The 22,865-nt window shown below is 49.2% G+C and overlaps 1 protein-coding gene across 4 annotated transcripts; it reads left to right on the top strand.

Moving 5' to 3' along the window:
- Positions 1-74: 74 nt before the first annotated feature.
- Positions 75-22,840, top strand: PRUNE1 (prune exopolyphosphatase 1). Of its 4 annotated transcripts, XM_079760641.1 has the most exons (9): positions 295-371; positions 3,744-3,843; positions 7,602-7,694; positions 8,553-8,755; positions 10,411-10,595; positions 11,594-11,752; positions 12,764-12,858; positions 19,012-19,170; positions 21,007-22,840. In XM_079760641.1, exons 2-9 carry the CDS (start codon positions 3,778-3,780, stop codon positions 21,424-21,426), a joined length of 1,380 nt encoding a protein of 459 aa, XP_079616767.1. In that variant the 5' UTR covers positions 295-371; positions 3,744-3,777; the 3' UTR covers positions 21,427-22,840. The 4 variants fall into 4 exon arrangements, with proteins under 4 accessions (XP_079616769.1, XP_079616768.1, XP_079616767.1 ...); XM_079760643.1 differs by lacking the exon at positions 3,744-3,843 and having other exon boundaries at positions 75-371; positions 8,643-8,755; XM_079760642.1 differs by lacking the exon at positions 3,744-3,843 and having other exon boundaries at positions 78-371.
- The last annotated feature ends 25 nt before the right edge of the window (positions 22,841-22,865 follow it).

The following is a 22,865-nucleotide window of genomic DNA, read 5'->3' as shown; positions in this document are numbered from 1 at the left end:
ATTCTCCTCCCCTCAATGCCTAGGGCCATTTCGGAGCTTCTAGACTACATTTCCCAAGACGCCCCGCGCCAGGTCCCACTTGGCGCCTCCGGAAAGGTGTCCTGTGAGACTCTGCGCGTAGAACTCCGCCCCCCGCCGCTGGGGGCGGGGCGACGTCGGACTCCCGGAGCGTCCGATGACGCACTTCCTCCCGGCGTCGGGGCCGAATCGCCTTGTGGCGAGTTCGAGTCCCGCCTCCTGACTCTCACCACTAGTCCCTGAGTCCGGGGCGGGGCGCATTCGCCGAGTAACCTCTCCACGGCAAGGGGCGGTGGCACACGTTGGGCTTCACCATGGAGGACTACCTGCAGGGTTGTCGAGCTGCTCTGCAGGTAACGGACCCCTGTCTGTGATCGTAGGGAATGGGACATGGGGTCTAGGGAGGACGAAGATGTGGGATCTGAGGAGCGTCTGTGTGGAAGGAACGGGGAGTTGTAGGGTGGGGGCTTGGGTCTGTCTGATCAGGCTTGGGGCCTGAGCAGTGGTCCATGAGAATCTAGTCTTGAGCGTGGAAATGCTGCTCAGGCTCCCGGTTTTTGACCCGCTGCTTCTAGGGTCCACCCGAGAGCGGGAAGGAGGAATCATGGGTCTGGTCCTGTATCTGAGCTGCTGAACGCTGTCGCCTGGGTCAGTTACGCCCAAAGGTCCAGGGCTGTGCCGCCGCCAGGGGTGCCCCGCGAGATGCTCCTTGTCACCGTAGAACCCTTCAGTTCTACGGTAACAAGGCCTCCTTGGCCCTTGGCCTCCAGGTGAGCCCCGGGGGTCCGAGGAAACCTGTGCTCATGGCTTTATTGCCTTTGAATGGCGGGTTCTTGCGGGCACCCCTGACTCGTCCTAGAGGAGAGGTGGTCGTGGTGTTTTTCTGTTTTTAAGATAAACATACACAATATATCTCTGTTGACCAGCAACCTGCATCCCTTTGCCTCCAGTTTTCTTCCTTGGCCTGAAGGCACACAGATTACATTTAAAAAAAAAAAAAAACCACCAAAAAAAAAAAAAAAAAAACCCGCCTGGAAGATAAGCACAAAGTGTGTTTGGAATCAAAACTATAAGCATGACTTGAATGCTTTGTGGCTTATTTTGGGTACTCTCTGAGCCAGCTGGAATCTCCCAGCCAGGCAGCATTAGGCTGCTATCCCCAGTTAGCAGCAGAAGCTGGCCAGAGAGAGGCTCCAGGAGGTCACTTGGCCCCCCTACTTGAAGCTACACTGCCCCTGTAGAAACCTAGACGGATGGTTGACGGTTGCTTTCCTTTCTTAAGTATCTTTAGATCTGAAAATACCCCTGAGTGATAGATTCTCGTCTTTAACAAAACCTAAAAGTCGCCTGATTCGGCCTGCAGACTCAGCTCCTGGTATAAATGAATGTCCTTACCTGAAGAATAGGAGTGAAGTTTAATTTTAACACCAAATACTTGTGAAATACAATTTTTGGGAAAGTTGTTCTAATGCAAATTTGAATTAATTCATTTTGGTTACTTCCAATTGCCACCACTGACCTAGAGTCTTTGTGGCACCGTTCTGAGTGCTAAGCAGTTGTATCCCCACCGCCCCTCACTGCTCCCCCTGCAATAACCCAAATGACTGGTCTCTTTCCCACCATTCGGTAAAGAGCCCTTGGAATTGAAACCTCACCAAGTAGCATTTCATTGCATGCATCTATTACTACAGCATCTACTCTCCAGATCATCCCTTCCCTTTTCAGATTAACAGTATGTCCTCCACAGTGGTATGAAGCTGAAAATAACTGAATTTTTCTAATATTACTGGTATCCTGACCTTGCTCTGCCTACAATCATCCCTCAAGGAGCAAGACCTAGATCTTAATGCTTCCTTGAACGTGGGAAGGTGAGGTTGTAGCTTAGAGCTCTCATCATCACACAGCCTTGCCTGCACCAGGAGAAATGAGAAAATTAGACTCTAGAAAAGTTAGTGGATGATGAACTGGGGCCGGACATACAGGTGGACACCAGTAGCTTAGATCGCTTTTAATTACAGAATTTGTACATTGTGAACATTTTAAAATACAATATGGATATGAAATGAAAAAGATCCTTTTTCTTCTCCCCATTTAATTCCCCAGAGGCCGGAATTCTTGTGTAAAGAAAGTATGAGTTAACGCTGGCCGGTGTGGCTCAGTTGGTTGGAGGGTTGCCCGTACACCAAAAGGTGGCAGGTTCAATTCCTGGTCAGGGCACATACCCAGGTTGCGGGTTCGATCCCAGGTCAGGGAGCATTCAGGAGGCAACCCATCGATGTTTCTCTCTCCCTCCCTCCCTCTCTCCAAAAATCCATAAAAATCTTTAAAAATAAAAAGAAAGTGTGATTTAGAGACACTTATGTTTGAGTGTTTCAGTTAAACTATAGTTTAGCTTTTAGGGAATTGTGAATGCTTACTTTTATGTAATATAGAAATGGCTGATAACGCAGACAACTCTCTTGTTGATACCATAATTTTAGCATTTGATACCAGAGGGATTTTCTACAGCCTCTGCCACAATGACAGTAGTGTGTTCCATTTAAAAGAAATCCCCACTCCTGCCAAGTGGGGAAAAATGTTTGCTTCAGGGTGGGGCTGCATTCGAGGTTAGGTGTTCAGCCAGCAGCCTGCGGGTAATCTGTGTTGTCTGTACTTCTCAGGCATGAGGCAGGAACCAGGAGTGGCTGGCTTATCCTTAGGAATTTATAGTCCTGGCACCAGGACCAGTCCCGTTTTCTCTGCTGGGAGGGCTTCTCTATCTCTGGCTCCTTGTCTCCTCCCCCCCCCCCCCCCATCCCTCATTAACTATTTTGTAGAGTAGGCATCAGACCATATTCAGCTTCAGAAGGGGAGTGGTTTGCTTTGCCAGCCCTGGAACCCATCTCTTCTCCCCCCACGGAGGCCACAGTGGCTGTCAGGATATAATATTTCAGTAGTGGGGTAGGGGTTTTTTTTTTGTGTGAGTGTGTTTTTTTTTTAAGAAAAAAAGTTTATATTTACTTGTGGCTCTCAGATTGTATTTCTTCCATTGGCAGCTTAGGTTTCCTCATGCTCTAAGTATAGCTATGTTTGCTCTGAACTCTCCCCCCAGGGTCAGAAAACTGAGGCTGTCTGGCTTGTGCTGACAGCTGTTGGGGGATGGGGTGAGGATAAAGAGTTGCACATGTTTTTTTCTAAATGAGGAGGAGAATGTTGCTTTATAAGTTGGGCTGCCATACACCTGCTCTGCCCAGGACAGTCTTAGTTTATTCTGACGTAATCATTCATTGCAACCCCCTTTCCTTCTCAAAAAGTGTCCCAGTTTGAACAACAAGGTATATGGTCACCTAGCTTGTAAGCTATGTCAAGGATTTGGGATGTATCCATGAAAAGGTGGTGAGCTCCTAAAAGTAGAAGTCAGGTTCCATATGAGAGCCTCATGTTGGCAGGGGGAGGGTTAGAGGAAGAGGATTGCTCTGGCCTGGGTAACGGGAAAGGCTTCACAGAGAGAGGGGGCTTTGAAGAGGGCCTGACTGGACAGGGAGGGGCAGAGAAGGAGATGGAAGAGAGCTCATCTTTACTACTACAGAGTGGGCACTTAATGTGTTGTCTCATTTATTATTTTTGTGTGTGTGTTGTCTCATTTAATGCTCATTACCACTTCATAGAATTGATCACAGCATTATCTTAATTTTTATTTTATTTTTAAAAAATATTTTTTATTGATTTTTTTTTTTTTTTTACAGAGAGGAAGCGAGATGGATAGAGTTAGAAACATTGATGAGAGAGAAACATCGATCAGCTGCCTCCTGCACACCCCCCACTGGGGATGTGCCCACAACCAAGGTACATGCCCTTGACTGGAATCAAACCCGGGACCCTTCAGTCTGCAGGCCGAACCAGTCAGGGCTATTATCTTAATTTTTAAAATGAAAACAGCGAGGTTTAGGGAGGTCAGGGTCCCACTGCAAGTAAGAAGCAGAGCTGAGATTCAACCCGTCTGTGGTCTTTTCAAACAGCAGCCTGCTCTTCCAGACAGAGCAGAGCAAGAGGTGCGAAGGGCAGAGCTGGGGATGTGCACAGTGTGGTTTTCGGGAGGTGAATAGACCAGTCAGGCTGGGGGGATGGTGGGTGCTGACAGGGGAAAGGAACGCCACCACCTCCCTTCGCCACTCCTGTTCCGAGATTAGCTACAAGTTCCAGACTATTCCTTTTGTATCAGTTCCTTTGGGTTGCTGTCTGAACTTGGCTGCGTGCAAGGGGTTGGTTATTCGTCTTCCTCTGGAAATCCTTTTTCCTCACCTCAGCCATGAAGTTGTATGTAGTCCCTGCTTTCTGCTTTGCTGCTTAGCCTTCTCTCGATGCTGAAGATCTGACTGACCCTGATTCCTCTGCCTTTGAAATGAAGCAGCATGAATGTGAGTTTTAGAACGGGCCTCTCCGTGCCCAGCAATAGGTCTCCCCTTTGCTCTGCCTTTTTTTTTTTTGAGAGAGAGAGAGAGAGATGTTGATGTGAGAGAGAAACATCCATTGGTTGCCTCCCATCCGTGCCCTGAACTGGGACCCGCACCCACAACCTTTTGGTGTTCGAGATGACACTCCAACCAACTGAGCCACCCGGCCAGGGCCCCTTGCTCTGCCTTTTCTCTGTTCTTCTTTTTGCTCCAGAGTCAGGACCATACGGCCGCTGGTGTTTATGTAGTTCCCTCTAGAGTACACTGTGCCCCTGACTGGTTCAGTGAGCAAGTTATCTGGGCAGCCACTTATCTCAAGTGCTTTGTTGTCACTTTGGTCCACCGCCATCTGGGCAGTTCTTGGTGTCCAGGGGACAGAGGGGCCTTCTCTGGTATCAGGAGGAGGAATCACAAGTCAGAAAAGTTCCTCTAGCGCTGGGGCCTTGGGTACAGAATTCTCACATTGTGTTGGGAAAGAGTGTAATATTGAAAAGACTCTGCCATGCTGTTTAGTATGAATGGGTCTTGGCTGCCACGCTGTTGAATTAGGCTTAAATAAATGGGCGCAGGGGAGACTCTCAGGGCCAACTTTCCCCGGACACCCTTTGCCCAAAATCTTGACAGATGACCTCTGCCTTTTGTACTTCTCACTAGGAGTGGGAATAGGAGGTGGGAAAGAGGGTAGTTTAAAAACAGGAACTTAGTTATGAGATCAAGCAATTTATACCACCAGAAGTCTTCTAAAATTGTCTCTTTCTGGGAGAATGGTGTGGAGGGGTGTGTGTGTGGAGGGGGGGAGGGGTTTATAGCCAGTACAGGGAAGATGATTCTAGATTCATTTTTTCCCTAAAATTAATTACTTGATAACTGCTCCTTGTTATGTTTTGCTCCTCTGAGCTCCTGTCCCACTTTTCTAAACTCTTCCATCTAGCAAATCTTCCCTGATAGAAGCCAGAATGTGTGGATTTTTACCTTTCTATAACCCAGTAGTTCTTATATGGGGGGTAACTTAAAACATATATATATATATATATATATATATATATATATATATATATATATATATATATATATTGATGTCAGAGAGGAAGAGAGAGGGAGAGAGAGACAGAAACATCAATGATGAGAGAGAATCATTGATTGGCTGCCTCCTGCACACCCCACACTGGGGATCGAGCCCACAACCCGGGCATGTTCCCCGACCAGGAATTGAACCATGACCTCCTGGTTCATAGGTTGATGCTCAACCACTGAGCCATGCCAGCCGGGTGCCCAGGAGTGATTTTTGCTCCCAGGGAATATTTGGCAAGTCTGGAGACATTTTTGATTGTCATGACTGGGGTGCTATAGGCATCTAGTGGGTGGAATCCAGAGATGCTGCCAGACATCCTACAAGGCACAGGATAGCCCCCACAACAAAGAATTACCAGTGTAAAATGCCAGTAGTGCTGAAATTAAGAAACTCTGCTATAACTAGTGCTTCTCATTTGTTCTCTTATCCCTTCATCCCTCAGAAGCAGGTTGAGAGAGAAGTTCAAAAGCAAATTAGTAAGACAGAATTCTTGTGCCCTAAGCTGAACCATAGACTTTATGGTCTCATTCCATCTGGCTGAATGCTCATACCTATAATGAAATCATCACTCTTAAAATACCTACCTCTTCAGGTTGTTTTGAGGATTAAATGATTAGTTTGTGCACAGAAATGATTAGTTTGTGCATGGCACACTCTAAATGTCTCAGAACTAATCCAAACCCTAGTCTCTGCTGTTGTGGGCACTGTAGATTTTAATGTATTTTCTTTTTTCTTTTCTTTTTTTTAAATATATTTTATTGATTTTTCACAGAGAGGAAGAGAGAGGGATAGAGAGTCAGAAACATCGATGAGAGAGAAACATCGATCAGCTGCCTCTTGCACACCCCCCACTGGGGATGTGCCCGCAACCAAGATACATGCCCTCGACTGGAATCGAACCTGGGACCCCTGAGTCCGCAGGCCGACGCTCTATCCACTGAGCCAAACCGGTTTCGGCTAATGTATTTTCTTTTAATATATTTCTTTATTGATTTCAGAGAGAAAGGGAGAGGGAGAGAGAGGGAATCATTGATCGGCTGCTTCCAGCACGTCCCCTACTGGGGATCGAGCCTTGCAACACAGGCATGTGCCCTTGGCTAGAATCGAACCTGGGACCCTTCAGTCCACAGGCCAACGCTCTATCCACTGAGCCAAACCAGCTAGGGCTTAATGTATTTTCTTTAAAATCTGATAGCTGGGGATATACAAGGGAACAAGGTTAATAATAACCCTCCCTACCCAGTTCTTACCAGCAGCTGGACTTTTCAAAGTGTAAGTAAAAGTTCCAGCAGCAACAATTGTGCTTGCTTTAAGCTAAACCTACTGGCAAAGTAGCCTATTTCTCTGGTTGAAGTGTTGGTTATATCTGGTTATCATGGAGGTTCCTTGGGGAAGTTTTTATGGACAACTAGATAATGGACTAGATCTTATTTTTTTGAAGTATTAAGGATTCTTTTCCCTCTTTTAAAAATGGGGGGAATAATAAACCATGGCTTGAATACTCGTATATCAGCTTACCTTTGACTTCTCAAGTGCCCAAAGCAACAGCAGAAGTCAGAATTATTTACTACTGGCTTTTTGTAAATTAACAGTCAGGGAGACAGTGTAGCAGAGAGAAAAGAGCACTTTCCCACTAACTGGATCTGTGTGGAATGCTCAAAGCTTTGCCAATACACAGATGCCCGCCCTAACCGGTTTGGCTCAGTGGATAGAGCATCGACCTGCAGACTCAAGGGTCCCAGGTTCAATTCCGATCAAGGGCATGTACCTTGGTTGTGGGCACATCCCCAGTAGGGGGTGTGCAGGAGGCAGCTGATCAATGTTTCTCTCTCATCGATGTTTCTAACTCTCTCTCCCTCTCCCTTCCTCTCTGTAAAAAATCAGTAAAAATACATTTTAAAAAACACACACAGATGTCCTCTCAGCCAATGTCCTCATCCATGAAATGAGGACCTGTAATATCAACCTGCTCACCTCCTCGGTGGGAATCAGTGAGAGGATGCGTGTGAAGCCCTACATGAGTGTAAGGCAAATGGAAACACGTAGATGCTTCTGCTAGTTTCCCTTTCTCCTTCCAGGAGTCCCAGCCACTGCATGTCGTGCTGGGAAATGAAGCCTGTGACTTGGACTCCATGGTGTCCGCTCTCGCCTTGGCTTTTTACCTGGCAAAGGTGAGTACTTAGGAACAGAATCTCTTAGAATGAAAAGATTTGGATTCAAGATTCAGCTCTGCTGCTTAACACCATCTAGTCTTGGGTAAGTTAAATCCCTTAACTTTTCCGAGTCTCATGTCGCCATCTGTAAAGCCTGAAATAATTTACAGTGTTGCTGTGAGGATCAAATGAGTAAATGTATTTTGAAGAATGTGTAAACAGGGAGCATTTGAGATCTTGCTTCCTGGCAGTTGGCTCAAATAAACTCATAAAATTTCAAAAATAAGAATGTGTAAACCATAAAACAATATTCAGACAGTTTATTATTAACTTGTGGGTATCCATGATCTAATGTGTATGCCTCATGCCCACATCAGCTCTTGAAGACTGATAATCCCTTTTCTGCAGCATCTAGAACTAGCTCTTTTTCATGAGTTTTCTTGTGTGTGTTTTTTAAATATATTTTTATTGATGGATTCAGAGGGGAAGGAAGAAGGAGAGAGAGACAGAAACAGAGACATGATGAGAGAGAATCATTGATCGGCTGCCTCCCACAAGCCCGCCACTGGGGATCGAGCCCACAACCCAGGCATGTGCCCTTGACCAGAATCGAACCTTGGACCTCCAGTTTGCAGGCTGACGCTCTATCCACTGAGTCAAACCGGCTAGGGCATGAGTTTTCTTGTTGACCTTCATGTTATTGCTAAGAATGAGAAAGGGCAAGGTTGTCCTTTTATTTTTATTGACTTGGTAATTGTGGCTTTGAGAAGGGCAGTAACTCACCCAAAATCATGTCTTCCTTGGTCTCAATTATCTTGTTATTTTTCCTGTCTGTTCCAAAACATTGCCATACCTTCTTTTCACTCTCCTCTCCAGACAACTGAGACTGAGGATGTCTTTGTTCCAGTTTTAAATATAAAACGTTCTGAGCTACCTCTACGAGGTGACAACGTCTTCCTCCTTCAGGAGATTCACATTCCAGAGTCCCTCTTAATTTTCCGGGATGAGATTGACCTCCACACGCTGCACCAGGCTGGCCAGCTCACCCTAATCCTTGTTGACCACCATGTCTTACCCAGGTATGTGGAAGGACATTAAGCTGATACTTAATCATGTGCCATGTTGGGCTCTGATGAGTAAGATATAAAGAGAGGAAGAATTTTTGCTCTTGGGAATCTCACATGCTAATGGTAATTGATGGGTCATATTCGATATAGAAAATATTATCGCTTCTCCAGTTTTGCAAGTAGAAACTTGGAGAGTTCAAACTAAAAGATAACTCAGAAATCATTTAAAGCTGCCTTTGGTATTATTATATTTTAAGATTTCGTGGCAGATTTATTATAATAGAAACTTTTGAATAATGGTTCCAACTCTTTTTAATTTTTAAAAAGTTAGCAAAATTATTTCCTACATAAGACAGTATCTTATTAGTGTCTTTAATAAAGGGACACACCTATAATAATTCCATCCCTAATTTAAGACTGGAAAAAACTGCCAACAAAGCCACATAAGTAAGTCTGTCTGGCTCCTGCTAGTATTAAAATGTATGTTATTTCCTTGAGCACACTGGTTATAGCAGGACATTGAGAGAGGGCAGCCTAAGGGCATCGACCCAGCTGTCCATTCACTCATTAATAAACTTCCGTCTAGAGGATGCAGGTGAGACAGAGTCCCTGTTTCAAGAAGCTTTCAGTCAGGAAGAGGGAACTAGGCAAATAGGTCGTTGTAATGGGCTTGGAGGTAGGGGATAACCATCACTCTAGGAGACAGTAGGTGCAGGAAGGATGCAGTGGTTAAATGTACTAGAGGGGAGTAGAGGGTGTCAGGAAAGGTTTCCTAACAGAGGTAACCCTTGATCTCAATCTTGAAAGAAGACTAGCTATTTATTTGGGAAATGGGGAGGTAAGGTAGTGAGGAAAAGCATCCAGGCAGAGAGAGTGATTAATATAAGCAAAGGCAGGCAGGCATGAAATAGCATGGTGAGTTGGGGGAACTGGAATTTGTTTTGCATGGCTGGAGCATAAAATATGAGTGAGAAATAAGACATGGAAAAAGGTAAGACTAGAGAGGTAGACAGGCCAGATCATGGAGACCCTGTGAAAGAGATTAGACTTTATTTTAGGACAGTGGGGAACTGTTGTTAATTATATTTATTCCAGGTCCTAACAGAATCAAATTTGCATGTTTCAGATGATCATTCAGGCAGCATTGTGGAAGACAGCTTAGGAAGGCCTAAGATTGGAAGCAGGTGTTTGGTTAGGAAACTATTGGAATAATCCAGATGAGAGATATTGAGGGTCTAGAATAAGGCAGTAGCAGAGGGGTGAAAAGGAGGGAATAAATAGAAATTGAGATAGAAGCCACAGGATCTGGTGACGTGCATGGAATTTGGGTATTAAGTGACTTGAGGGGACAGGAGCGATTTAGATGTTGGGTATCAAGGGTGTCAATTGGAAAGGCAACCTTAAAGGACATCAACTATGTGAATAAGGTATTCGTAGCAGGCACTTTGCCAAAATCACGTATACACTATTTAAAGATGACTTCAGTTATAACATTAAAGAAAAGAATTGAAAGGAGTGAGGCAGAGGTAGAAGTGACCAGAGGTCTAAGCGTTTACCTAAGGCGTCTGCGTTTTCCTTCAGAGTGAGGTGGAGAGTGGTTGGAAGCAGCTGGAGAACTCCTACCCACCTTTGTTTCTCGTTTTCCCACACCGCCTTTCCCCACACAGAAGTGACGCAGCCCTGGAGGAGGCGGTGGCAGAGGTGCTAGACCATCGGCCCATCGAGCAGAAGCACTGCCCTCCCTGCCATGTTTCAGTTGAGCTGGTGGGGTCCTGCGCTACCCTGGTGACCGAGAGAATCCTGCAGGGGGCACCAGAGATCTTGGACAGGCAAACTGCAGCCCTTCTGCATGGTGAGGGTGGCTTGGTTGGGGCCTGACTGGGTAGTTCCTCCATTCCTATCCCAGAGAAGGGACAGTTGAAAAGTCTAGATTCTTCCAGCTTGACCATACCCTCTCAGAGCCATTCAGCCCATGCTGAAGGCTGGGGTTCTTCCAGGGGGGCAATTAGGTTTTAAAAGGCTGTGGGATACTTTGTTGGGGATGCAGAAGGGAAGCGGTACAACAGACCTAGAAGCTGCCTCAGCAGCACCCGATAATGAAAAGAGGTGGCCACAGAAGCAGGAAACGGTTCCAGTACCGTTTCTGCCCAGGAAGTAGTTATGTGACCTTGAGCAAATCTCTTAACCTTTCTTGTTCTCTTTTTCTCTATTTGTAAAAAAGAGAAAGAGAAAAAAAGAGAAAGAGAGAGAGAATTGGATTAGACTGTCTTTACTGGTCCCTGGCTGGTGTGACTAGGTGGTAGAGCGTTGGCCCATGGACCAGAGTCTCAGGTTTGATTCCCAGTCAAGGGCATGTACGTGGATTGCAGGTTCATTCCCTGGCCTTTTTAGGGCATGTGCTGGAGGCAACCAATCAATGTGTCTCTCTCATGTCAATGCTTTGCGTGCGCTCTCTCTCTCTCTCTCTCTCTCTCTCTCTCTCTCTCTCTCTCTTCTGCCTCCATCCCTTTCACTCTCTCTGAAAATCAATGGAGAAAATATTCTCAGGTGAGGATTAACAACAACAAAAAGATTCTTTACTAGAATTTGGCCTACAGAAGAGAGGTCATCTTTCTCTTACTAGGTCTCACAATCTCCAAGGATTGAGATGCTCAGGCTTTCTTTCTACTGTTTCCCCACTTCCCTGCCTGCATTTTAGTTTGGATTTGGGAGGTCTTACTCAGGACATAACCCTGAGTTTGCATACAATCTCCTCTGTATTGTGACCATTTGGTTGGAGGGTTAGGTGTGTTTCCATGGTCATAAATGGAGGGCCACAAGATTTGAGTTCTGTCATCTTCCTTTCCACAGCAACAATCATCCTGGACTGTGTCAACATGGACCTTAAAATTGGAAAAGCAACCCCAAAGGACAACAAATATGTGGAGAAGCTGGAGGCCCTCTTCACAGATCTGCCCAAGAGAAATGACATCTTTGATTCTCTGCAAAAGGCAAAGTTTGATGTGTCGGGTATGAAGTGTTAAACTGACTTCTCTCCCTCCTATGTGAGAAAACACCATCAAAACAATTTCAGAGCATGGGTAATGGTTTAAGCTTTGGAGATGAATGAGGTAGTGTGTGAGTCTGATCGGGAACTAATTAGTCATTTACTGGATTATTCTGTCTGGGCTATTGGGGAAGATAGGAAGAATATACTAAAGTCTCAGAGGTTTTCACTCTAATCAGAGAATATAGACTTATAAATAAAATATGCTGAGGAAATACTAAGTTATCAGTGTGAGATCTAGATAATTGGTTAGGGAAGCAGAAGAAACAGGGTGAATATACCAAAGACAAAGGAAGAGAACAAAAAACTTACATAATTTTCCACCCAGCTACCTTCCGATAAAAAAGTAAATAAGTAACCCTGGCCAATTTGGCTCAGTGGACAGTGCGTCAGCCTGTGGAAGGGTCCCGGGTTCAATTCCAATCAAGGGCACATGTCCAGGTTGTGGGCTCGGTCCCCAGTAGGGGGCATACAGGAGGCAGCCAATCAATGATTCTCTCTCATCATCCTATATAATAAAAGCCAAATATGCAAATCAGCAGAACAACCAGTCACTATGATGCGCACTGACCACCAGGGCAGATGCTTAATGCAGAAGCTGCCCGCAGGCCCCAAATGTGGGTGCCAGTGGGGGGCCCCAATCGCCCTGCAGGTCACCCCACAGATGGGCCCTGATCGCCGGCCAGGCCTAAGGACTCTACCTGTTCACAAATTTCGTGCACCAGGCCTCTAGTTGAAAATAAAGTACTACATGTACCCTTCTCTCCAAGTCCCTTGCTCTAAAGGTAACTGTTGTGACCCAGTAATTGAAGGTAATTTTTATCATATAATTACATTTTCAGTTAGCCCTTTTAATTGCCCAAAAGAAAGGCTGTGTTTTTCCTCTCCCATGACCCACCTTGGTGTCTTCCTCTTCCTAGTCTTGGGACCCTGAGCTCTCTTTTTTGACTCCTAGTCTTTCATCTACTTTCTAGGCCTGACTACTGAGCAGATGCTGAGAAAGGACCAGAAGACCATTTTCAGACAAGGCATCAAGGTGGCCATTAGTGCAATATATATGGATTTGGAGGTAAGAGCAAGATGTAGGTGTAGGTGGGAAAAGAAAACCTTCAGTTATGTAGATAACCTTGCCCCTCACGTCTGACTCTCCTCCACATACCTGGTACCTATCTATGTTTCTCCAGCTCTGGTAACTCCCACAGTTCATTGTCTCTCACTGTACTACTGTACTCGCCCCCACAGTTTACCAGCCTCCACTTATGTACCCCTACAAACCATTCTCTCCGCAGCAGCCAGAGTGATGACCCTAATAGGTAACTTAGATCCTTTCACCCTCTTCCTTTACTGGCTTTTCATTGCACTGCTAATAAAATGTAAAGGCCTCACTATGGTTTATAGGGCCCACCTTGGTCTGGCCCCTGTCTTTCTCTCTGATCTCACGCCAGCCCTTCTTCCTGCTCCCCCTCAACCCCGCCACAGTACGGCAGCCATACTGATTTTCTTTCCATTCTTTGGAATCATTAAGTTCATTCCCAACTCAGGGCCTTTGTACTTGCTTTTCCTTTTGCATAGCTGGCTCCTTCATGTCATGCAGGTCTTAGCTCAGGAGTCTCCTCTTTTAAGAGGTTTTTCCAGCCTGGCCGGCATGGCTCAGTGGTTGAGCATCAACCTCTGACCAGGAGATCATGGTTTGATTCCGTATCAGGGCACATGCCCAGGTTGTGGGCTAGATTCCCAGTAGGGGGCATGCAGGAGGCAGCTGATCAATGATTCTCTCTCATTGATGTTTCTATCTCTCTCCCCCTCTTCCTTCCTTTCTCAAATCAATAAAAATACTTTTTTTTTTTTTTAAAAAAGAATGTTTTCTTGACCATCCTAACTGAAATAATATCCTTCCTGTTCAAAAATCTCTAACCGTTATCTTCTTCTGTTTTCTTCCTAGCACTCAACACACTGAAATAATCATAGTTCATGGTTTCCTTGTTTTATCATCTATATTCCTCTTTTTGTTTATCAGCCCTGCCAGAGCAAGGGCCCTATTTCTTTTGTTTCTGCTATACCTGCAGCACCTTTGACAGGACTTGGCACAAAGTGGATGCTCAGTAAATTTTGTTGAATGGGTAAATGGATATAACTGTGATAATGGTATTTTAATTCCTGGTTCCATATTATATTGGTTAAATCATTCGACAGCCTGATCTGAACACATACTCGCATAGTCTGCACAGCGTTCTACTAAATGCTATATAACAATACTAAATAATTAAATAAAACAAAATAGCATGACCTCTTCCCTTATGACTCATCATCTAGTTTGGGAAACAAACAAAAGAATGTAAAAGGCTTCCCAAGTACCATAATCACAGTACAAATAGACACATTAGAAATGCCAAGGATCGGAAACATTGTCATTTTTCAATTTGTAAAACAGTCATGCTTGGTAGATATTTTATCCTCATTTTATAGATGAGGAAACTTAAGTCCAGGGAGGTTAATATAATTCCTTGATCATATAGCTAATAAGTAATAGAGCTGATTTTCTTTTTTTTTTTTTTTTTTTTTTTTTTTTTTTTTTTAAGATTTCTTTATTGATTAAGGTGTCATATATTTGTCCTCATCCCCCCATTCCCATCCCACCCCCTTCCCCATGGATGCCCCAACCCTCTGTTGAACTTAAGCATTGGTTAGGCTCATATGCATGCACACAAGACCTTTGGTTGATCTCTCCCCCCTCCCCCCACCCTCCCCTATCCTCCCTCTGAGGCCCGATAGTCCGATCGATGCCTCCTTGTTTCTGGTTCTGTTCTTGTTCATCAGTCTATGTTGTTCATCATTTCCCCTAGATGAGCGAAATCATGTGTCACTAGAGATATACTTATAAGAATTGAATGTGCGACGAGCAATAATAGTTATGCTGACAGGCAAATGAATCAGTCTGTAGTGAGTTTCTTTCTGGTCCAACAGTTCTTTTGAGACCCAATATCAATGTCCACCAGTTCCTTATGAGTACATGTCGGCACTGACCCCTCAGCTCTGGATGGTGGACAAATGGTGGTAATGCAGGTCCGACTCCCTCTGGTTTGGTCTCGGCCGGATCCAGGGGCACGGCTTCACCCGGATCCAGGGGCCCACGGCCTCACCCGGACCCGGGATCCAGTCTCACTCGGATCTAGGGGCACACAGCCTCGCCCAGACCCAGGATTCAGCTTCATCCGGACCCAGGGGCGCATGGCCTCACCCGGACCCAGGGGCGCGTGGCCTCTCCCAGACCCAGGGTCGCGTGGCCTCACCTGGATCCAGGGGCCCACGGCCTCACCCGGACCCGGGACCCAGGCTCACCCGGATCCAGGGGCCCACGGCCTCACCCGGACCCGGGGCCAGGCTCACCCGGATCCAGGGGCCCAGGGCCTCGCCCGGACCCGGGGCCAGGCTCACCCGGATCCAGGGGCCCAGGGCCTCGCCCGGACCCGGGACCCAGGCTCACCCGGATCCAGGGGCCCAGGGCCTCGCCCGGACCCGGGGCCAGGCTCACCCGGATCCAGGGGCCCAGGGCCTCGCCCGGACCCGGGACCCAGGCTCACCCGGATCCAGGGGCCCAGGGCCTCGCCCGGACCCGGGGCCAGGCTCACCCGGATCCAGGGGTCCAGGGCCTCGCCCGGACCCGGGGCCAGGCTCACCCGGATCCAGGGGCCCAGGGCCTCGCCCGGACCCGGGACCCAGGCTCACCCGGATCCAGGGGCCCAGGGCCTCGCCCGGACCCGGGACCCAGGCTCACCCGGATCCAGGGGCCCAGGGCCTCGCCCGGACCCGGGACCCAGGCTCACCCGGATCCAGGGGCCCAGGGCCTCGCCCGGACCCGGGACCCAGGCTCACCCGGATCCAGGGGCCCAGGGCCTCGCCCGGACCCGGGACCCAGGCTCACCCGGATCCAGGGGCCCAGGGCCTCGCCCGGACCCGGGACCCAGGCTCACCCGGATCCAGGGGCCCAGGGCCTCGCCCGGACCCGGGACCCAGGCTCACCCGGATCCAGGGGCCCAGGGCCTCGCCCGGACCCGGGACCCAGGCTCACCCGGATCCAGGGGCCCAGGGCCTCGCCCGGACCCGGGACCCAGGCTCACCCGGATCCAGGGGCCCAGGGCCTCGCCCGGACCCGGGACCCAGGCTCACCCGGATCCAGGGGCCCAGGGCCTCGCCCGGACCCGGGACCCAGGCTCACCCGGATCCAGGGGCCCAGGGCCTCGCCCGGACCCGGGACCCAGGCTCACCCGGATCCAGGGGCCCAGGGCCTCGCCCGGACCCGGGACCCAGGCTCACCCGGATCCAGGGGCCCAGGGCCTCGCCCGGACCCGGGACCCAGGCTCACCCGGATCCAGGGGCCCAGGGCCTCGCCCGGACCCGGGACCCAGGCTCACCCGGATCCAGGGGCCCAGGGCCTCGCCCGGACCCGGGACCCAGGCTCACCCGGATCCAGGGGCCCAGGGCCTCGCCCGGACCCGGGACCCAGGCTCACCCGGATCCAGGGGCCCAGGGCCTCGCCCGGACCCGGGACCCAGGCTCACCCGGATCCAGGGGCCCAGGGCCTCGCCCGGACCCGGGACCCAGGCTCACCCGGATCCAGGGACCCACGGCCTCGCCCAGACCCGGGATTCAGCCTCACCCGGATCCAGGGGCGCACGGCCTCGCCCAGACCCAGGATTCAGCCTCACCCGGACCCCAGGGGCGCATGGCCTTGCCCTGACCCAGGGGCACATGGCCTCACCCGGACCCGGGGCCCAGCCTCACCCTGACCCAGTTTCCAGCCTCACCCGGACCCAGAGGCGCGCGGCTTCACCCGGTTCCGGGACCCAGCGGGGTTTCATCTTCTTGATCCCAATTCCTGTTGGTCAATTCCCTCTCAGCAATTCCTTCGGCCATTTTCTCAGAGTTCCAGGGCAGCCACCGCAGAACTCGTTGGGCGGCGGGCTCGGCGAAGCTACGGTGTGCCCGGTGCGCGGCGGCGGGCTGGTCCGGGGTGGCTGCGTCGGCCCTTGGGTCTGCAGCGGTGGCCGGTCGCCGAGCGTGCGCACCTGGCCACTTCCGAGGCGTTGAGATTCTTGAAGGACTCGGAGGTCAGCAAGCGCGTAGTCTCCCGCCCCATGTCTCCCAGGGGCTCATCTGTCCGTGCTCGGCAGCGAGTGAAGCCTTCCCCTCAGCCGGAGACCGCTGGGGGAACTGCGCCGAGCACGATCCAGGCCGCCATTGTGTCGCCTGAGCCGTAGTTTTTAAAGTGTGGTCTTTGGGTCACCGGCATCAGCTTCATCCCGCGTACCCCTCTCTTTCATTCTAGTTGTAGAGCATCTGCTCAGTCAGCCCTCCGGTGGTTCTGGATGGTGTCCGCTCTGCTCTCCCGTCGTAGTCTCAAAATTGTTGTGGTAGGCAGCAATCAGGCTTCTGCCCTATGCCTCCATCTTGGTCCTTGTTTGTATAGTTAAGTCTTGATTGTTGTTGGTGTCACTGGGAGGAATTGTCCTCCAGGCCAATTGGTCGTGCGGACCCTCTGTGTCTATAAAGGAAGAGTTGCTGTGCGGGAGACACGTTTATTTGCCGGGTCTTGGTGCAGCAAGGCTTTGGCGCTCACTGCGTCTGCCTCTTGAATGTGTCCCTTATGGTAGTGGTTGAAATCTGGTGTCATCTCACACCGACCACTAGATGCCTTCGTTTCTGGGTCTCCAATGGAGTGTAGGTCAGCTACTGCCTGTGGCCCCTCAGCATGAATTACAGCATCACTTATATTCGTGACCTGTTTCGGTGTCTTCCCCTTTTGGCTGCCTCCCTATCGCTCAGCTTCCCCAATCTCCCTAGGTGGTCGCTCTTGATACCCCCCTTTGTGGGCTGAGTGCAAAGTCTTGGTGTTGTTAAGCCTTGATTGCTGTTGGTACACTGGGAGGATGTGACCTCCAGTCCAATTGGCTGTGAGGATCAGCTGTGTCTATGCCGGGAGACAGCCCCATTCAACTAGACTTGCAAAATTGTAAAAGCCTCTGTGTTCAGCTTGGATGGGGCGGAGTTACAGGGCGGAGCCTACCGCCTTGGCTTCCCGTCAGCCCCGCCCTATGAGGTTCCTGTGTCCCTCTGTACTCCCAGCAAACACCTCTGAGAGAAAAGCGCCCTGGAGTTTCGCGTGCTGCCAAACAGTCTAGTCTCTCCCCCAATGAATCTGGATTCCCAGATTCTCGCCCAGAACTGGGTTTCCGTGTACTCAGAATTGGGGCTCACCGCAGTCTGGCGCTTTTGTCTCCTTCCCTCCAGGGCGACTCAGCGGCACAGTCAGCAGCCCATCCTCCGCGCACAATCCCCTGCGCGCCTCCGGTGCTCTGCTCTGCACCTCTGCCCCACAGCCCAGCTTTCCCCAGTATGAGCCTGGCTTCCCCGGGTCTTTCCCGGAACTGGGGTTCAGTGCAGTTGGAACTGGGGGTTCAGCACAGTCCGGAGCCCTTGTCTCCCTCCCGCTAGGGCAATCCAGCGGCACAGGCAACAGTCCCTCCTCTGCGCACATTCCCGTGCGCGGCTCTGGTGCAACTCCTCCGTGTCTCCGCCCCACAGCCCAGACTCCCCCAGCATGAGCCCGGCTTCCCAGGGTTTCGCCCGGGACTGGGGTTCAGTGCAGTCGGAGCTGGGGTTCAGCACAATCTGGCGCTTTTATCTCCTTCCCGCCAGAGAACGCCAGCCAGGCCGTCAGCCGCCCCTTCCTCTCCGGCTCCGTCTTCCCCGCACGCGCGCGGGCTCCTGTCTCCACCCGTGTCTCCATACCTCAAGCTTTTACGGCTTCCCTGATTTTCCTTGTGGTCCTCTCTTTCCTTCTAATTGTGGGCATTTCAGTCAGCCAGCTTTCCTGTGGTTCTGGATGATGTCCGTTTTGATTTTTAGTTGTGTTTTTGAAATTGTTGTGCCCGGCTGTAGGTTAGGTGTTTAACCTATGCCGCCATCTTGGTTTCTCCCAATAGAGCTGATTTTCAAATCAGTTCTGTCTGAGCCCCAAACCTGTATTCTCCCCATTCTACACACTGCCTCCGAGCACATAGATATCACAGAGTAAATACTAGGTACCTTTTCTTATGGAGTACAAGTCCCAGGTTAGAAAGAACCTGGGACATGCGAAGAAACTCCTCATAAGCATTTTTGTTGGTGGTGACAAGGGGGTTCCAGCTGCAGCCCTCATCCCTGCCCATCTCTTCTCTTTCAGGCCTTCCTGCAGAGGCCGGGCCTCGCTGCAGACCTCCATGCTTTCTGCCAGACTCATAGCTATGACGCCCTGGTCGCTATGGCTATCTTCTTCAACGCGCACAATGAGCCCGTGCGGCAGCTGGCTATTTTCTGTCCCCACGCAGCACTCCGAATGACAGTGAGTCTCTGCCTCCTCTCCAGCCTGAGGGCTCTGCGGAGCTCTGCCCTCACACGCTGCCCTGCGCTGTGAAGACCGCTCCTTGGTTCTTACGTTTACACACAGGTCCCTTGACCTGCTTCCAGAATCTCCCCTTCCCCTTTTTCCATTCTATGTCTATGTGAATACCCTTAATCATATTATTCTTGAGAAAGAGAGATTCCAAAAACAATTAGAGATGGAGTTCCTACTTAGAAGAGATCTGAACATCGGGTTAAAAGTAAATGTAATGAGCTTGGAGTTAAACTCGATTCTTTGTTTAATCATGAACTCCTCACCCCTGAACATCAATTCCTTTCTCTTGACCCGATTGCCTGAAAGGGGGAAACACAAAAGGAACTTTTTCTACTACTTACCCTGCGGGGAGTAATCACTCTGTGTAGCGCTGACTGTGGAGAAGGGACCCGGAGCAGGTTTGTTTTCTTGCCTGGTCTTCCATTTGGCCCCCTTTCCCAGCTCCTCCCCTTTCTTTTCCTCTTTTGGTTACTCATTAGCCCAGGGAAGAATTTGAAAGTGGACTTAAAGCAGTCCAGGGCCTCTTTGGGTTGCTTGGGCTGTGTGATGACTGCTGAAGACTGGTCTGAATGCAGCCAGATAATCCTTTGAGCCTGTAAAAGGTACGTCCGCCCTTTCCCACACTTCTCTGCCTTTGTCTTCTCCTCGAGGAAGCAAGTGTAACTTCATTCAGTGGAGGAAGTTTGGCACTGTGGAAAGACTACAGTGTTAAAGGCAGATAGACGTGCTTTTCTGCCCCAGATTTGCCACTTACTTTCTCTTTGAGCTAAAGCAAGTCAGTTGACTTCTGAGCCTGTAAATAGCATAATATTACCTCCTAATTAGTCTGATGTGATCATTAAACATAATATATGAATAGTACATTGCTGGGCACAAAGTAAACACTCGGTGAAAGGTGGCTCCTACTAATCATGTCATAAAGTAAAAGGTACTTTGGCCAGTAGAAGTGCCTCTCCCCACCTTCCTATATCTCTGCCCCTTCTCCCAACCAGAGCCCCTTGGTGCTGCTCCCTGGAGCTGTGATGGCAGGACCATGGCCCAGGCTGCCTGGTGCTGGGGATGGGGCCCTCTTCTCACAGTCAGCCCTACCATTTCCTCTCTCCCTCCTGTTTTAGGAACACAGTGATTCCGAACACCAGTTTTGGTGACAGACCTAGGTTTTAGTGTCAGCTTTGCTTCATTCAAACTATGATGTTAGGAAGTCACCTAATCTGTCTAAGCCTCAGTTTCCCTACCTGTGAATGAGGGTAATAGTAATACCAATCTTATAAAGCAATTGTGAGGATTAAATGAGGTTGTACAGTATTGATAAATGGCCAGATTTGGCACCATGCCTGGCATACCTCCCACCCTCACTTTGATCAGTTAATTTTTTCTGCCTCTGTCCTTCCCTTGACCTCAGTATAGATACGTGTCCCGTACCTCAATTGCAGTGCAGGCTCGATCCCCGACCCCATCGGGGCATGTGCAGGAGGCAGCCAATCAATGTGTCTCACATCAATGTTTCTCTCTCCCCCTCCCTTGCACTCTCTAGAAATTAATGGGAAAAAAATATCCTTGGGTGAGGATTAACTAAAAAATAAATAAATAAATAAATAAAATAAAATACTATGTATATTAGCTGATATGCCTTTTGTTGCAAGCAATACAGCTTAACTGAGTGATTTAAAAAATTTTTTCTCCTCTGTAAGAGAAGCTCCCAACTTAGAAGCCTCAGCAATTTGCCTCCACAGTTTGCTTCGCCACCTGAAATACCATTTCCCCATCTTGTCGCCTCTTTAGATCTGTGGAGTCCTGGAACGGTCCCACTCTCCGGCCCTGAAGCTGACCCCTGCCCCAAGCCCTCACCCTAACCTCCAAGCCTATCTTCAAGGCAACACCCAGGTCTCTCGAAAGAAACTTCTGCCTCTGCTCCAGGAAGCCCTGTCAGCATATTTTGACTCCATGACAATCCCTTCAGGGCACCCTGAGACTGCCAGGGAGCAGGTGGACAAGGAATCGGACAGGGCAGGTACCTCCCTGATCCCTGGACTGAGTCAAGATGAGGAGGAGCCTCCATTGCCCCCCACACCCATGAACAGCTTGGTGGACGAGTGCCCTCTGGATCAGGGGCTGCCTAAACTCTCAGCCGAGGCCATCTTTGAGAAGTGCAGTCAGATCTCGCTGTCACAATCCACCGCTGCCTTCCTGTCCAAGAAGTGACTATTGGGAGGGGAGAGGGCGGGGGGGGGGGGTTGCTTGAACCACCTCGAATGCATGTTTTGAGAGGCTTCAGCAATTCTGTCTTCATTGCTCTAGGGTCAGGTGCACTTGTCCTGTTCTCGTAAATCTGGGAGGAGAAAGAAGTTAAAGAAAGCAGCTGCTTTAGGAATGGCTTTCTACCTTTCCCCCCAATCTCTCCTAATCAGACTGTTATTTAATTTAATTCTTTAGATCGGCACTGACTCCCCAGGGGTACAGTGTAACTCCTGTGCTGTTCCAGCTGAGTGGCACAAAAAGAATGTGCGCCCCAACAGTGCCCTCAGCAAGGCTCTTTCACAGAACCAGTATCTCTCATGGAACCAAACATTCATTGTCTCCATGTAGTCATTTGTTCTCTCATTGATTCAAGTATTGATGAATACCTATTCTAAGCCAGGCAGAAAATAGAGTGCTTCAGAAACTCTTACTCCAGTTTTCAGCCTCTGGATTTCCAGCTTCATGACTCCTCTTTCTGCCCCCAGTTGGGTAATGGTGTCTGATTCTGAGGTGGCTAAATTTTTTCCCTGAACTTACTGTGACTCTTTTAGGGTTGTTTGGGAGCAGGGTAGAGGCCATTCTCTTCTGCCCTGATCATGTGGCCTGGCTCTCAGTTTCTTTGGATGCCTTGTCCCAAAGCCACAGGGGCCTGAAGAAACTCAGAAGACCCCTGAGCGTTCAGGAGACCCTCAGAAAGGCCTCGTGGGCACTCTCCCCGAAAGACGGCAGCACGGCCCTGAGAGCCTCAGCTCTGTCCCCGGCCTTAGCGGGTCTGTCACTCTCTTGTCCATGTCATTCTCTTCTTGCTCTTATTACAAGGAAACATGGAGTCCTAATATGGACCGCCGCCAACTGTGTGTCTTTTGGCAAGACACTTCATCTCCAGGTCTCATGTTCCCCATCTATAAAACTAAGGATCTAGACTCGATGTTCTGTCTTCCCTGGGAGTGCTCAGGGTCACTGGATTGTCTGTATTTATATGTGATTGTACCAAGGGACTCAGCCTCATGTAGCATGTGCAGGGGTCTGATTCATGCCATAGTGATCCGACAGAGAGCTCCCCCCCCCCACTGACTCGTTCTGCATGTGTAGTCCCCTTTTCTCTCCACACCGACCTGTTCCCCCTTGTCCTACCCCAAAGCTCTGTTCCATGTAAGTTGCCAACAGTTTCGCTGAATAGTGAGGTATGTGGTGGTTTTGGCATGACGTCTTCAGTGTGAAGGGGACAACAGTGTGACTTCACTTTGAGGGGATGATGTGTGTAGCCATTGGAAGATAAAAATAGTGGTGTGATTACTGAACCAAAGGAATTTATGTTTTGTAACTTGGGTACTTTATTTTGCATTTTGTTAAAGTATTAAATAATTTTTTTTCCTGGTTGGGGCCTTAGTGTCTCTTTTTAC

The sequence above is a fragment of the Cnephaeus nilssonii genome (genome assembly GCF_951640355.1).
Source record: "Cnephaeus nilssonii genome assembly, chromosome: 21".
Taxonomy (NCBI): domain Eukaryota; kingdom Metazoa; phylum Chordata; class Mammalia; order Chiroptera; family Vespertilionidae; genus Cnephaeus; species Cnephaeus nilssonii.
Note: the sequence above shows the minus strand (reverse complement) of the source record. Positions and strands in the feature narration are given on the sequence as shown.

What these genes read in the sequence shown, in the direction of transcription:
- PRUNE1 (XM_079760640.1), top strand. Translation starts at nt 3,927, where the DNA reads ATGAAAACAGCGAGGTTTAGGGAGGTCAGGGTCCCACTGCAAGTAAGA. An exon ending in GACCACCATGTCTTACCCAG is followed by an intron (nt 8,756 to 10,410) that starts GTATGTGGAAGG and finishes TTCCCCACACAG; the next exon opens with AAGTGACGCAGCCCTGGAGG. An exon ending in ACGCAGCACTCCGAATGACA is followed by an intron (nt 19,171 to 21,006) that starts GTGAGTCTCTGC and finishes TCGCCTCTTTAG; the next exon opens with ATCTGTGGAGTCCTGGAACG.